A 13,788-nucleotide genomic window follows, 5' to 3' on the forward strand; every position below is an offset into this window, starting at 1 on the left:
TCGTCCACAAGAGACAGTTACGAAGGAACACCGGTTTGGGTTTTCTTTACTTCGTATTTGCGTAAAAAAACTGGAATGGAATTTTAATTCTACTGGGTGAAACACACCATGGAGTTAACTGAATCGAAGGGTTATTTATGCCATTTTTTTTTTTTTTTTTCCCCCACTTTTCGCTTTGTTTTTCTGAAAACGTCAATTTTTTTTCCCTGATTTTGTTTTTCAGATTTCTTTTTTAAAGTTTTACGTTTGTTCGCTGTTTTTTTGTTTGTTTTGTTTTGCCGATTTTTTAAAGTTTAACATCGTTTTTATTTTTATATTTAAACAGGGTAATTACTTTGCTTATTCTTTACTTTAGCCCCCCCCCCTCCTTACACACACACACACACCTCCAAACAACCGGGCAACGGTGGGGGCCCGCTAGTTATTAAATGATTATCAATAATTATTCATGGTATTTGCTTCAAATTGTTATTCGTGATATAAATACATGTGCATACAATCTTCATGTTAAACTGCGGACAGATCTAATATAACTCATGGATGGGTTCCTGAGAGGCATTATTAGTCAAAGTGGGAGCGGACATGGGAATAATAATGACTAAGAAATGACTCCACAATCCACAGGTGTTCTTAAACTTGGATCTTCCAGGACACTAAGCTCATTTTTTTTTTTTTTTTTTTTTTACATCAGTCATCAAGGCCCAGAAGACACTCAAAGATAAAGGTTAATGGGTACGTAATGGAAATTCGATACTTTATTTTTGAGGACGACTTATCAAGAACCTGTTCATGTTGGACTTAAAAACATCCATGTCATAGTCAGCTGGGAAGCAGCTCCATGATATTATATTCCATAGATAAGTAACTCTAGGAAAAAAACTGCTTATAGAATTTTCATTTAGATTTAGGCAAAGATAGAGAGTAAAGAGAGAAAAAAAAATCCTTTATTCTTCATCTTTCAGTTAATAATTTTTAATTGCTCCTCTTAACAGTGCTGAGTTTTTACTATCGTGATAAGTTTGTTTTGTATGAGATATATTTATTTTGCAAATTTCATTTTTATTATATATATATCAAATTAAAAAGAGGGAAAACTTGTGAATTAAAACGAAGTTATTAAGAGTGCTCAATAAAAAGAACAAAAGAATATTTTTTATTTATATAGACAAATATTACATAGTCGCTACACTGAACATGCTAATGACTATGTAATATTTGTCTGTCTGTCATATATATATATATTCAGATTAAATATGTTTTTAACATGTTTTATAAACTGTTTGCTCTAATCATAAGCTCTATCTCCTATTTGGTTTTATCGAGCTTTTACATCTGGTTGAGATTACTTTATAAATATTAATTCTTCAATATTTATAATATACTTTAGTTTTACCATCTTGGATCATTTTGGTAAATTTAATTGTAATTTATATATATATATATATATATATATATATATATATATATATATATATATATATGTGTGTGTGTGTGTGTGTATTGGCAGCAGTTTGAAAAGCATATCTTATTTTTCTTTTATTAATATTATTGGAATTTCTCTCTTTTTCCCTTGTACATATTTGTGAATTACTCCATGGATTACGGCCTTTGGATTATTTTGGACCATCTTTCAATTACGGGATTTCCTTGGATTTTACTTGTGCAAATGGAAATTCAATTAACTTTCTTGAAGTTATATTTTTGGATTTTACTGTCATTGGATTATTTATCTTTCAGACTATCTATTCATGTGTAATCACCCTTTTCTTCACCATATTCCCTCTGCTTCACTTTTTTGTTATCAAGTAAGATCTTTGACTTACTCGTTGTTTCATCAAATACTTTTGTATGCAAAATCCGATCTCGCATTTTGCTAATTCCTACTCTCTGATGAGAAGGAAAGTATTTCTTCGAAACTCCGCGGATTAAGGACTATCCACTTATCAAGTGTTTCCCTTTCAAATTAAATATGTTTTTAACTCTTTTTCAAAGTGTTTTGTAACATGTTTTATTAACTGTTTGCTCTTATATATATATATATATATATATATATATATTCTTGTTGTTCAGTGTTTTTGACAAGAGACATAAAACTGGTAGAATGACAACACATTAAGAGTGAATTAAATATATGTGGATCTGTTGAACTACTTTTGGCCATCCATTTTAGTAAACAATGAACTGAATAGCGCTAGTTATTTATTTATTTTTTTAAATACTCGGGAGTCATCACTAATCAAAGCCCAGAGGCCATTCAATAGGGTATTCAGATATGTGGAAAACTTTTTAATCGGTTGCCATCAAAAAGTGCTGCTAAGGAGTAAAAATTGAAAAATTGGTACTTAGGAGTCATTGGATTTTTATCTGTTTGTTTCACGAATGCGCATGCATGAATCGCTCTCATGGCAGATTCATTATATCAAGAATGAGTAGATTTCAAAACATTTTTTCAAGATCTTGTCAAGCTGGCCTAATGGTTATCGTACTTGACTCACTGTCTTTAGGTTTTGGTTTTGGTCTCAAGTATTTATTTTTTAATTACAAGAAATGAACTGTTTAGAAAACATGTAATAGTCGCATGCACAAGTCTCAGTTTCTGTATGAATTGAAATATAATATTTATGCGTAGTTTACGACCGGGCAATGCCAGGCGGTCTGCTAGTTATCTATATCGAAACTATAACTTCAAAAAGATTCAAAATAAAATATTTTAAAAACTTTATTAATTTACATTTTTCACAAAAAAGAAAAATGCAATTATAGTAAACACCAGACATTTGATTTTTGACTTTAAAAACTTTTTCAACTAATATATTCCTGATAGTTTTCATTTTTGCTGCATCATCATTTTCTTTTTTACCTTTTGCGTTAATTAATGAATTGTTATTTTAGTTGATTTTGTAAACGTCTTCTTCACCTTCATGCATTCGGGCTTCCTTCAGTTTTTATTTTTTCTTTCAATTTAAAATCGTCGATTATATTGACCAGGTGTTAAAATCTTAAATCCTAGAAGATCTGGAACACTTTTATCACCGAGAAAGAAAGAAAAGTTCCTTGCAACGGTTGTAACTATACAAGTTTCTACTGTGAATGAGGAACTTGATATTGAAGACCAGTCGGACTTATTAAACATGAAATAAAGAGAAATAAGTTAAGACATACTTACAGCTAAAATGAAATCAAACACTTTGTTGAGCAAACGTGATTGAGTAAAATCAAAAGCTTTCTCCTCCTCACCCTCCTTTTGTTCCATTTCCACATCATCTTTCTTGCTAAAATAGATAATTGCATTCGCGAGGAAAGTGATGGTACGTTCGACCACTGGTTCACGCTCAAATTTAATCATGGGAAACTTCATCAGGTGCTGCAGGTCTGACCAAAACTCATCAAATTGCCTCTGAAAAATAAATTATAATACATCACCTATCAGGATATTGAAACTGGAATCTTAGAGAGATATCAATCATACCAGTTATTATAGATGCCACAGGGCTTATTAAGAAGAACCTGAAGTCCTACCGAACTAATATTCCTGGTGAACCAAGTGCAAAAGAGATCCAAACAATTGCACTTAAGGGAACAACGAGGATACTAAAAAGAGCTCTCGGTTGGTTTTAATAAAAAGCAGGGCAATGTTGGCAGCTGGTTTGGTTGCCATATGCCCAGCATTACAATCTTCAAAGGAAGAAAAAAAAAAAAGTTTCTTCGGTTTTCTATTTGTTTTCTTTTTTTTTTAATGAAAACAACTCCACACAAGGCATGAAGCCACTTGATGTAAGAAGCTAACAAGAATGAAATATGATTATCACAAAGACAAAAGATGCCTATTGAAAAGAACAATATTGTAGGTAGGAGGAAAAAAGTCAGCAGAAAGAGAGTTCCATAAAATCTACTCGAAGCATATTTACAATGAGATTTTACTTTAAACAAAATCAAATAATAAAAAAGACAACTATAAGAATCGTTTTTGAATCAGAAAGTAAGCATCAATTTTTCCAATTCCCGATTAACCGTCCCAACACTAATATATATATATATATATATATATATATATATATACATGATGATTGCTGCATCTTTCCAGATGATTGCCGTCACATTGAGTTCTCCCAATCTTGCCGTCCATGCCATCTCAGATGACTCTGCACTCTCGTCGCAGATGTGACATACAAATTGAGCAATTACCATCGAGTTGACTTCCTCTGGAGGTTGAAGGGTATTCCTATAAACAATCACATGTCTTATCAAACCAGCAGTAGACTTGTAAACTCTGCTGCATGTTAAACAGATCGTTTGGGTCAGACTAATAGGTGCAAAGTTGACCTAAACAGGAGTTTTGTGCGACTTATGGTGGTTGACGTAGCCAGTTTTTGACAAAAGCACTCATTCGCAAGTGTCGCATTTCCAGCTTTGTGTGTCATGGTTGAGACCGTCAATTAAAACTTTGCGAAGCTTACGCTTCAGATTACTGTGGACCTGCTTTCTTTTCTCTAGAGCATCACAACTTTCACGTACAAGCTTTCGCCACTTCGGCCTTTCCAGAGTAAGTTCTTCCCATGTGTCGATATCGATTTGTAAGACTTTCAAAATATTCTTTGTAGAGACCCTGAACCTCTTCCTAGGCTTGTGTCGAGGGTGCTTGCCATTTTCCAGCTCCCATATATATATATAGAAAGAGAGAGAGAGAGAGAGGTATGTTTGCATTATCAGATTCGTTGTCAGTTTGCATGGTATGAACCCCTAGACCTTGAACTATTTTGTGCCATTTCATCGCCTTCAGTAGTGTTTTTCTTACATGATACGTTAGAGTGCGAACGGGTGTAGTGAAGTGCCTTATCACATCGCGTAGGAATCTTTCTAAGAAAAGAAAATGAAAGAAAGAAAAGAAAAAAAAAAGAAAAAGAAAAAAGAAAGAAAAAAAAAGAAAAAAAAGAAAATTAAAAGAAAAAAGAAAAAGAAAAAAGAAAAAAATGAAAAGAAAAAAAAAGAAAATGAAAAGAAAAAAAAGAAAAAAAATGAAAAAAAAGAAAAAGAAAGAAAAAGAAAAGAAAAAAAGAAAAAAGAAAAGAAAGAAAAAAAAGAAAAAAAAGAAAAAATGAAAAGAAAAAAATAAAAAAAAAAGAAAATAAAAGAAAAAAGAAAAAGAAAAAAATGAAAAGAAAAAAATGAAAAGAAAAAATGAAAAGAAAAAATGAAAAGAAAAAAATGAAAAGAAAAAATGAAAAGAAAAAAAATGAAAAGAAAAAAATGCAACGAAAAAAATGAAACGAAAAAAATGAAAAGAAAAAAATGAAAAGAAAAAAATGAAAAAAAAAAAATGAAAAGAAAAAAAATGAAAAGAAAAAATGAAATGAAAATGAAATGAAAAGAAAATGAAAAGAAAATGAAAAGAAAATGAAAAAAAATGAAAAAAAATGAAGAAAAAAATGAAAAGAAAAAACGAAAAAAAATGAAAATGAAAAAATGAAAAAAATGAAAATGAAAAAAAAAATGAAAAGAAAAAGAAAAGAAAGAAAAAAAAAAGAAAAAGAAAAGAAAAAAAAGAAAAAAGGAAAAGAAAAAAATGAAAAGAAAATGAAATGAAAAAAAATGAAATGAAAAAAAATGAAATGAAAAAAAATGAAAAGAAAATGAAATGAAAAGAAAATGAAAAAAAAAGAAAAAATGAAAAAAAATGAAAAAAATGAAAAGAAAAAAATGAAAAGAAAAAAAATGAAAAGAAAAAGAAAAGAAAGAAAAAGAAAAAAAAAGAAAAAGAAAAAAAAGAAAAAGAAAAAAAAAGAAAAAAGAAAAAAAAGAAAAAAAAAGAAAAAGGAAAGAAAAGAAAAAAAAAGAATAAAAAAGAAAAAAGAAAAAAAAGAAAGAAAAAAAAAGAAAAAAAAGAAAGGAAAAAGAAAAAAAAGAAAAAAAGAAAAAAAAGGAAAAAGAAAAAAGAAAAAAGAAAGAAAAGAAAAAGAAAAAGAAAGAAAAAGAAAAAAAGAAAAAGAAAGAAAAAGAAAAAAAGAAAAAAAAGGAAAAAAAGAAAAAAAAGGAAAAAAAGAAAAAAAAGGAAAAAAAGAAAAAAAGAAAAAGAAAAGCGTGGTTCATTTTTTTTGTCTTGCGTAGTATTTAATGCTTTTTTAATTGATCAAAAAATAAAGTTTTCATAAGCGGTTTGCAAAAACATAAGCACCAAACACATTTTTATGTTTTTCCTTTTTTTTGGGTGTGTGTGTGTGTGTATATATAGTCCCAAGGTCTAGGGGTTCATATCATGCAAACGGTAAATTTGCAGTGGGTTTAATTATCAGATTCATTGTCAGCGACCTCGAATACCCCTAAAAACCAAATTAGAGTTGTTGGTGTTCTGTTGTAGTGTAAGCTAACATTTACCATTGGTTTATTTCTATATTTATTTTTTTTATTATATAATTATATATTTTTATTATGTAATTATTTATTTTTATGTCATTATTTATTTTTATTATGTAATTATTTATTTTTATTATATAATTATATACTTATCGTCCTTTAACGTCTTAATTTTTGATAATTGTTTATTTCTATTGTTAAATAAAAGTTATTTATTGAACTTTCAAAATCGCCTCCATCTTAACGCTGTTGCTGACATTTTTTTTTGTTTTTGTTGTGCAAAGAAGTTCCAAAAGAAATGTTTAATTGCTCATTTGCAGAATATTTTAATGAAATATAAATTTCTAAAAGAAAAAAAAACAATTAAATTCACTTGCCGCATTGTTCTATTAAACCTTTTATTGTTTAAATAATTAATCTCACTTAAAACTAACAGTTCAACTTAAAAATATAAAAGAATCGTAAATCTAAGGTATTTTTTAACAATGTGATTCCGATTAATCGTCCCACCACTAATTGCAATATATTCATTTTTAAACAGTCCTAGATTTCAATTTCAGTTATTTGTACATAAAATGCATTACAATTCATCTTTGAGTTCTTTAACTTCTTTTCTTTTAATGGATACATGGCATTTATAAGGAATTGCAGTATATTTATGTGCATTTACTGCAGATTATTTGGAAACCATTCATTTCTGGAGATTTTCAGCAACATATTCTAATTCCTAGCACAAAAATACACTTATATGGCAAATTTCATTGTTTAATCTTCTGTTTTAACAAAGATATAGCATTTTTACTGAAAAAGTAGTGTAAAAAATGTGACAAAACGCATATGGTCTTAAAGAGGGAAAAATATACAAACGTGCAAGGCATAAAAATAGTCATAACTTCCTTAATTTTAATTGGATTTTTAAAATTTAAAAAGATTCTTTCTTAGCTCATCAAGCTCTTTCTATATATACCAATATTGAAATATTTTAAGCCATTTCAATTTTTTCATGTGTATTGCTTAATAGAGCCTCGATAATCGTTCAAAAATCAAAAATTAAACAAAATACTGACAAAATCAAATTTTTGTTTCTTTTACTCTGGAAATCTTTGTGAATATCTTAGCAGAAAAAATGCCCCACCCCCAAATAAAGAGAAAACAATTTGAATCAGACTGACTAAAAATAAAATGAAATAATATTTTGAATCATTAAAAAAAAAAAAAAAAAATGGCAAAGTTTAAGAATAAAAAAATGGCATACTCACATCATTATAAACTTTTTCCATTTCTTTCATCAAGTTGCCATGGTTTTGGCTGGTGTGTTGACACTGGGTCAAAATTGATTTCATACTTTCTGTAGGAGTATTTTCAACTGAAAAAATAAAATGCCAACAATTGCAAGAAAAACAACAAAAAAAAAAACAGGACAATTAATTTCACATATTTTCTAAATACATCTGAAAAAACAAATTCATGTAGATTGCATCACTTTTTTGCAAAGTGTTCATAAGAAAATAAGATATATTAAAGAGTGGTTCAATCATCAGAATTAGAGGGAGCAAGAAAAATACATAAATAAATGAGAGGTAGTGGTATTTTCAGTTAATTAGAAAAACTAGCAAAGATTTTTTTAAAACATAAATTAAAAACTAAGGTCTATTTTAACACACATTTTGTGTAATCCTCTATATAATAATTTGATTGCAGAAATTCCCCTCTGGACCAAATTAGCGTAGGTTTGCAATAACAGATGTCACATAAAAATTTAATATGTCTAGACTATTATCCACCAGCTTATGTAACTGTAGAATGCCGTTTCATACATATTTATTCGTTATAATAAAATCCTACAATCCATCCTAGGAGCACCATCAACACTATCGTCAAGACCTAGAGTTCATATTTTTCCCTCTATGAAAAATGTCCTCTCACGACCTCACTCAACACCGGGAAATATTATTCACACTACACCTATACCACCCAGTCTGTCTTCGTAACCGCCTCACGAGCTCATACACATACCATTACCTTTCCTCATTAGAAAAATAATAATTTCTCCCTAACAGACATCTGGCAAATCTCATTGGCTGAGAGTAAACAAATCTGTTATGGATTACAACTACTCTTAAATAAACGCACACTACTACTTTTACAAAAAAAGTCTGCACACCACTCATCCTGCAATCCTTACAACGTGAAACAGAGCAATTGTTTTTTTCCCTTCTACACACCAGCACGCAAACACACACACATCCACAGAGAGGGCTACACAGAGAGAGAAAGATTTTGAAAGCCCGAACGTAACTCAGGAATCAAACACACATATACAAATAGATAGCAAGAGATAGAGAAAAACAGAGATAGATAGAGACAGATACAGAGATAGAGAGGCAGGATTGTCGTTTAGTAGTCTGAATACTCTCTAACCTACTTCAAAAATACTCTCTAGCCTATTTCAAGCAAAAGGCAACAAAAACCAGACATTTTCACAAATAAACAAAAACCAGACATTTTCACAAATAAACAAAAAAACAATATTTTTAAATCACAGATAAAATACTTTTTCATAAACAAACAGAATTTTATCTCTACTGGTTTTATTTTATCATAACTTTTAGGATATAATTTTTTAGTCCCCTGACAAAAGGAGGGTGGACCTGTAAATTCACCCTTGTCCGTTCATCTGTCTGCACTTTTCTCAATAACTATGCCTTGGAATTTTTTGAAATTTTGTACAAACATTAAACATGATACAAGTAATAAAAGTAACAGAATGGATTTTCCGGGAAAACACTCTGGGGGACTTCAAATTCTGGTGAAAAGGAGTGTTTTCCCAGAAAATCCATTTGAGAAGATTCCATGTGAAGTCACAGCTGAACTGATTAGAAGATTAAACTCGTCTTATTCTAGCCTTGATTCCATACTTCACTATACTAGCAACGTGATAAGGGTCCTCCTTCAAGTGAGACCTGAGCCTACGCACCCGACTAATACCTCTCGTTTCCATCCTATTTATGAAATAGGAACAATCTAGAGGGGAGCACAGAGGGATTTCATATTGATCTTGATGTTGAGGAAAGTCTGAACTCCAATCTCTGGTCCCCCCTCGCCAATCTTTCACGAAAAACACCCGTCTAGCTGAATCCACTGTGAAAAATTTTCCCCACTCTATATCTGTGCCTAAATCAAAACGTGGATTCCATGAACAAAGCTTCTTTCTTAGAACTGCATACCTGTGGAACTCTGTTCCGTCTGCCTGCTTCCCACCGGACTACAACTTGGATGTCTTCAAGTCCAATGTTAACAAATTCCTAATGAACCGCCCCCTTAAGTAAACACTTCATCAAATCTCCACACTAACGTAATGTACTTGCAATAACCCTTATCCCGGAGTGGCTTCCGGGCCTTGATAAGTGGTGATCACTGTGTAAAAAAAAAAAAAAAGTCCCTTCTGCAATTTTTGTGCCAGGAATGGGCATTCCAGTGTTAACTGTAAGATCTATACATCATGCGGAGAATGGCCCAAGCGATGTAAACAGAGTTTGCATGAGTGTTGCCAGTCACCTTGTCCAAATGGCAAGGGTTGGAATGCTTCCGGTAATTTTTGCCATGCTTGTAGACATCTATCAATGTTTTGCCCGGAACTAAACTAGAGGAGTCTGGAATTGACGCTAATGTGAGCGCTAATGCTGGAACATCCCAGAACATATTGCCTACGATCAGGAATACTATTAGATGGGGAAGTTATTCAGTTTCACTGACTTGTCTCTTAGATTCCGATAGCCAGAAGTCATATTTTTCTGAGGAAGTCTTAGACAGTTTACATTGTGACCCGGACCCATTGGAAGATGTGGTCTCTTTTGTGAGAAAGGAGCACCACTGGTTCAAATAATTAATGACCGTGATTGATTTGTTCCCAGGTGCTCCTCCTCAAGTTTCAATTCCCATCAACAGTCAGCTAAATCTTACACGGTTCCTGTTTTGCCTCTAGTCTGGAAGAATCTCCGAGACTTAGGCTTGGATCTGGCAACTGATATTACAAGTGGATTTGTTCACCTGTCGGGCTTGATGGGGGTGGATCTCTTGCGGTATATGTACCCTATTAGGATAGTGGAGTGCATCCATGGAACTGCTTGGGAAACCCCCAGCTGGTACCGTCCCCTTTGCGGCACACCGGACATTTCCTGTTTGACAACCAAATGAAGCCTCTCACCAGCTTCTCTAAGAACCAACGCTATGACCAAATTGTCAGTAAATTTCTTTGCAATCACTCACTCGTCAATGAATTTCTGTCCTTCTATGTTAATCCTTTTTTGGACATTTCTGAAGATAGCTGAGTGGACAGGGGTTGAAGTGGATGTTCAGCCTCAAGTCGGTAGGAATTCCCAAATCCGAATGTGATTCTAACTATCATGAAATGAAATTGGAGGAATTTATGAATAACATCCCTCAGAGACGGACATTATTTAATCAGGTTGCCATGGTATGAGGATAGATCGAAAAGAGTTCAGTCTAACTACCACGTAACCACTAAGATTTTAGATGAGGTGGGTTTTGGAGAAAAAGGGATTCTATGACAAATATTTAAGGGTTTTTGAGGATCAAGATCAAGAACAAGAAGGGATAATAGAGGCCCTAGAGTGTTCCTCCACCGAATACAAACATATGTGTGGATCTTTCATAAGCCTTCCAGCACCGCCAAAATTTGTCCTATTTTTAATTGTTCCTTTAAGACAGGGAAATCGTCTTCTCTCAATGATGCAGTCTACACTGGAGTCAACTTGACTGGGGATATGTTGGACTTGATACTTCATTTCCGTATGAATGGATATGTCTTTTTGGCATTCCTGATGGTCCGATTAGCAGATGATGCTGACAAGAATAGATTTTGTTTATTCTTGAAAAAGAACAACTAGTTAAAATGTTTCAGATATGCAACGATCATATTTGGTTTCAGTGCTAGTCCATTCATAATCATACTGAATTGTATTTTAAAGTTCCACGCTGGACTATTCCTTAATGCACTGAAATGTTGATGTCCAATGTCTATGTAGATAAGGACTAACAATAATTTGGAGAATTTGACCTTGCTTTATTTAAAAGCGGTAGAGCGATTGTAGGAGGGAGGAATGGCCTTTTGGTCAAGATCAAAGTGTAGTATCTGTTCTTCAGATGCTGCACTTCTATTTCTTGTTCTCTTTCGGTGGAGGAGAAATCCTTCACGACTGAGACAATTTTTATTTTTGTACCTTTTCTCCACGTTAAAAAACGACCCTGGTGTCTAACTCTGTCCCGTGGGGAGGCATAAGTAAATAGGTACAATCATGCAATTCCAATGATATTGTGCGGAAGACTATGAAGAAGGCTGGCACGTTTGTAAAACCTGACTGCTCTTGAGAGAAGGTATTTAGCCATCAGTATTACCCTCAGAATATCATGTCATTAATGTCGCTCGCTATGATTGTGATCCAAGTGCAAGGACTAAAAGATAAATTTTATCTGAAGCTTCAAAATTTTTTTTATCCTCTTTCTCTTTTCCTCTGTAAAAAAAACAAAAAAAAACAAAAAACAAAACCTACTTGGTCAAATTAAGTGATTTTTTATGTGCAAACTTTATTCCATAACGAGTACATACAATTTTTTTTTCAATATTTTCATTTTGATTAAACGAAACACGTACCAAAAAAATCCATCTATCGACTATCTTAACAAGCACTGAGAAAAAAATGCAATCATTGAAAACAAAAAAAAATGTTTACTCATTATACTATGTTATCAAGAATTTTATGATTTTTTTTACATTAAATTAAGACCCTCCCCCTCATTTTATTCCCTAAAAATACTTGGAAAAGATGGGTTTGTATTACTGTACACATAGATTCGAAAAAAGTTGTCAAAAACATTTTTGTTATATATTTGTTTTTTTGACAACTTTTTCGAATCTATGTGTACAGTAATACAAACCCGAAAAGATTTAATGTATTTTCATAAAAATAAAATAAAAATCATCTGTTGACAGCGTGAGAATAATTTTTTACGACGTATCCCAGCGTATTATAAACACCCCAACCTCCCCATGTTAAGAACTGCTTTCGGAATAAACACCCCCACCCCGAAAGCCGTTCTTAAAATGGGCTAGTTAGGAGGTGTTTATTCCGAAAGCCATTCTTAACGGGGGTGGTTAGAGGTGTTTATACTACGCTTGGGCAGGTCGTAAAAATATACTGAATAATTTAACTCACCGATGCAAATAGGTTTCATTTTAAAAGTAAAAAAATTGTGAAATTATTATAACGAAAATACACATAAAAACAATATTAACTTATCAGATCTCTTTTTTCGCATCGAAAAGTTTTAATTTTTTTATGAGGATTTTAAATAAGAATTTAACAATTGTCATAAAAATTCGAAATTTGTTTTCCTCACTGTTATTATTTTTCGTTTGTTTTCAAATTAACGACAAAACTAAATCGCATTTCTAAACAAAATCGTCCAAGCACAACAGAAAATAAAAATAGTCATTATCGTAATAAATGATATAATTGTGACTTATTAATACCGTTAAGTCTGAATAAATATTTTAAATTAATAAATCAATTTTGAAAACTTACCAGCCGTCATTTTCGTAAATTCAAATTTTCCGCCAAGTTTACTTAAAAAAATCCAACTAACGTTCACTTCCGGTTATCGTTATTTCAAATAACTTTCACTTCCGGTTGTTGTTATTACGTGTTTTTTGTCTTTTTAATTTTTAACTTTTAAATATTTTTTTAAAAATTGAAATGATACAATTTAATTTAAATTTCATAGCGTTACTTTAAAGTATAAATTAACAAAAAGTGTTTTTATTGATGTTAATTTGTTTTTTTTTATTGTTGAAAAAGGGTTTTAACGGAAAGTATAAAACGGCAGATAACTCGTATCGATTAAAAATAATTTCTGTGTTTGAGGAACAAAACCTTTATTATCATTGCCTGTTGCTCTCCCACAAAGCCGGTGTTTGTGCGGGAAGTTTAGCCACACAAAACGGGACACTCTGTTTTGAAACAAAAAGTTACCTCAGTCTAGGATTTCTCCTTTATTTAATTTCCTCTTCAGGAGGTTAAGCGTTGGTTTGATGAAAGTGTTTACTGTTTAACCAACTGGATTCGAACTTGACACATTCGGGTTCTCACTCTTTTTCGTTAACCACTTAGCCATTCCCGAAGGATTTCTCGGTGCTTTTTCAGAATTACACTTATCATGGAAATTAATAGCAAAGAAAATACAAAAAAGTAGGTAAATCTGTCAAACCTTAGAAAGGCAAAATTTTAAAAGCAAGCTCCGAAAAATGATGAAAAAAATTATAAATAATAATAATAATAATAATAATGTGTTTTATATAAAAATAAGTAGTTTTTGTAAATTTTTGTTTGTCAAATAATTTACGCCGCTAAACTACAC

General features: G+C 31.5%; 1 protein-coding gene across 1 annotated transcript in view; it reads right to left on the minus strand.

The window, feature by feature from the left end:
- The window catches only part of LOC145245757 (condensin complex subunit 3-like), a 52,866-nt gene extending 39,798 nt beyond the window's left edge, over positions 1–13,068 (minus strand). Inside the window, exons 1-3 of the mRNA XM_080107355.1 lie at positions 12,957–13,068; positions 7,611–7,717; positions 3,167–3,397 (exon numbers count right to left, since the gene is read on the minus strand). Of these exons, the coding sequence (XP_079963481.1) occupies positions 3,167–3,397; positions 7,611–7,717; positions 12,957–12,966 (348 nt within the window). The 5' untranslated portion in view covers positions 12,967–13,068. The remainder of the gene's footprint in view (positions 1–3,166; positions 3,398–7,610; positions 7,718–12,956) is intronic.
- Positions 13,069–13,788: the final 720 nt, after the last annotated feature.

This window comes from Euprymna scolopes, chromosome 23 (assembly GCF_053919585.1).
Source record: "Euprymna scolopes isolate OS-2025 chromosome 23, ASM5391958v1, whole genome shotgun sequence".
NCBI classification, from domain to species: domain Eukaryota; kingdom Metazoa; phylum Mollusca; class Cephalopoda; order Sepiida; family Sepiolidae; genus Euprymna; species Euprymna scolopes.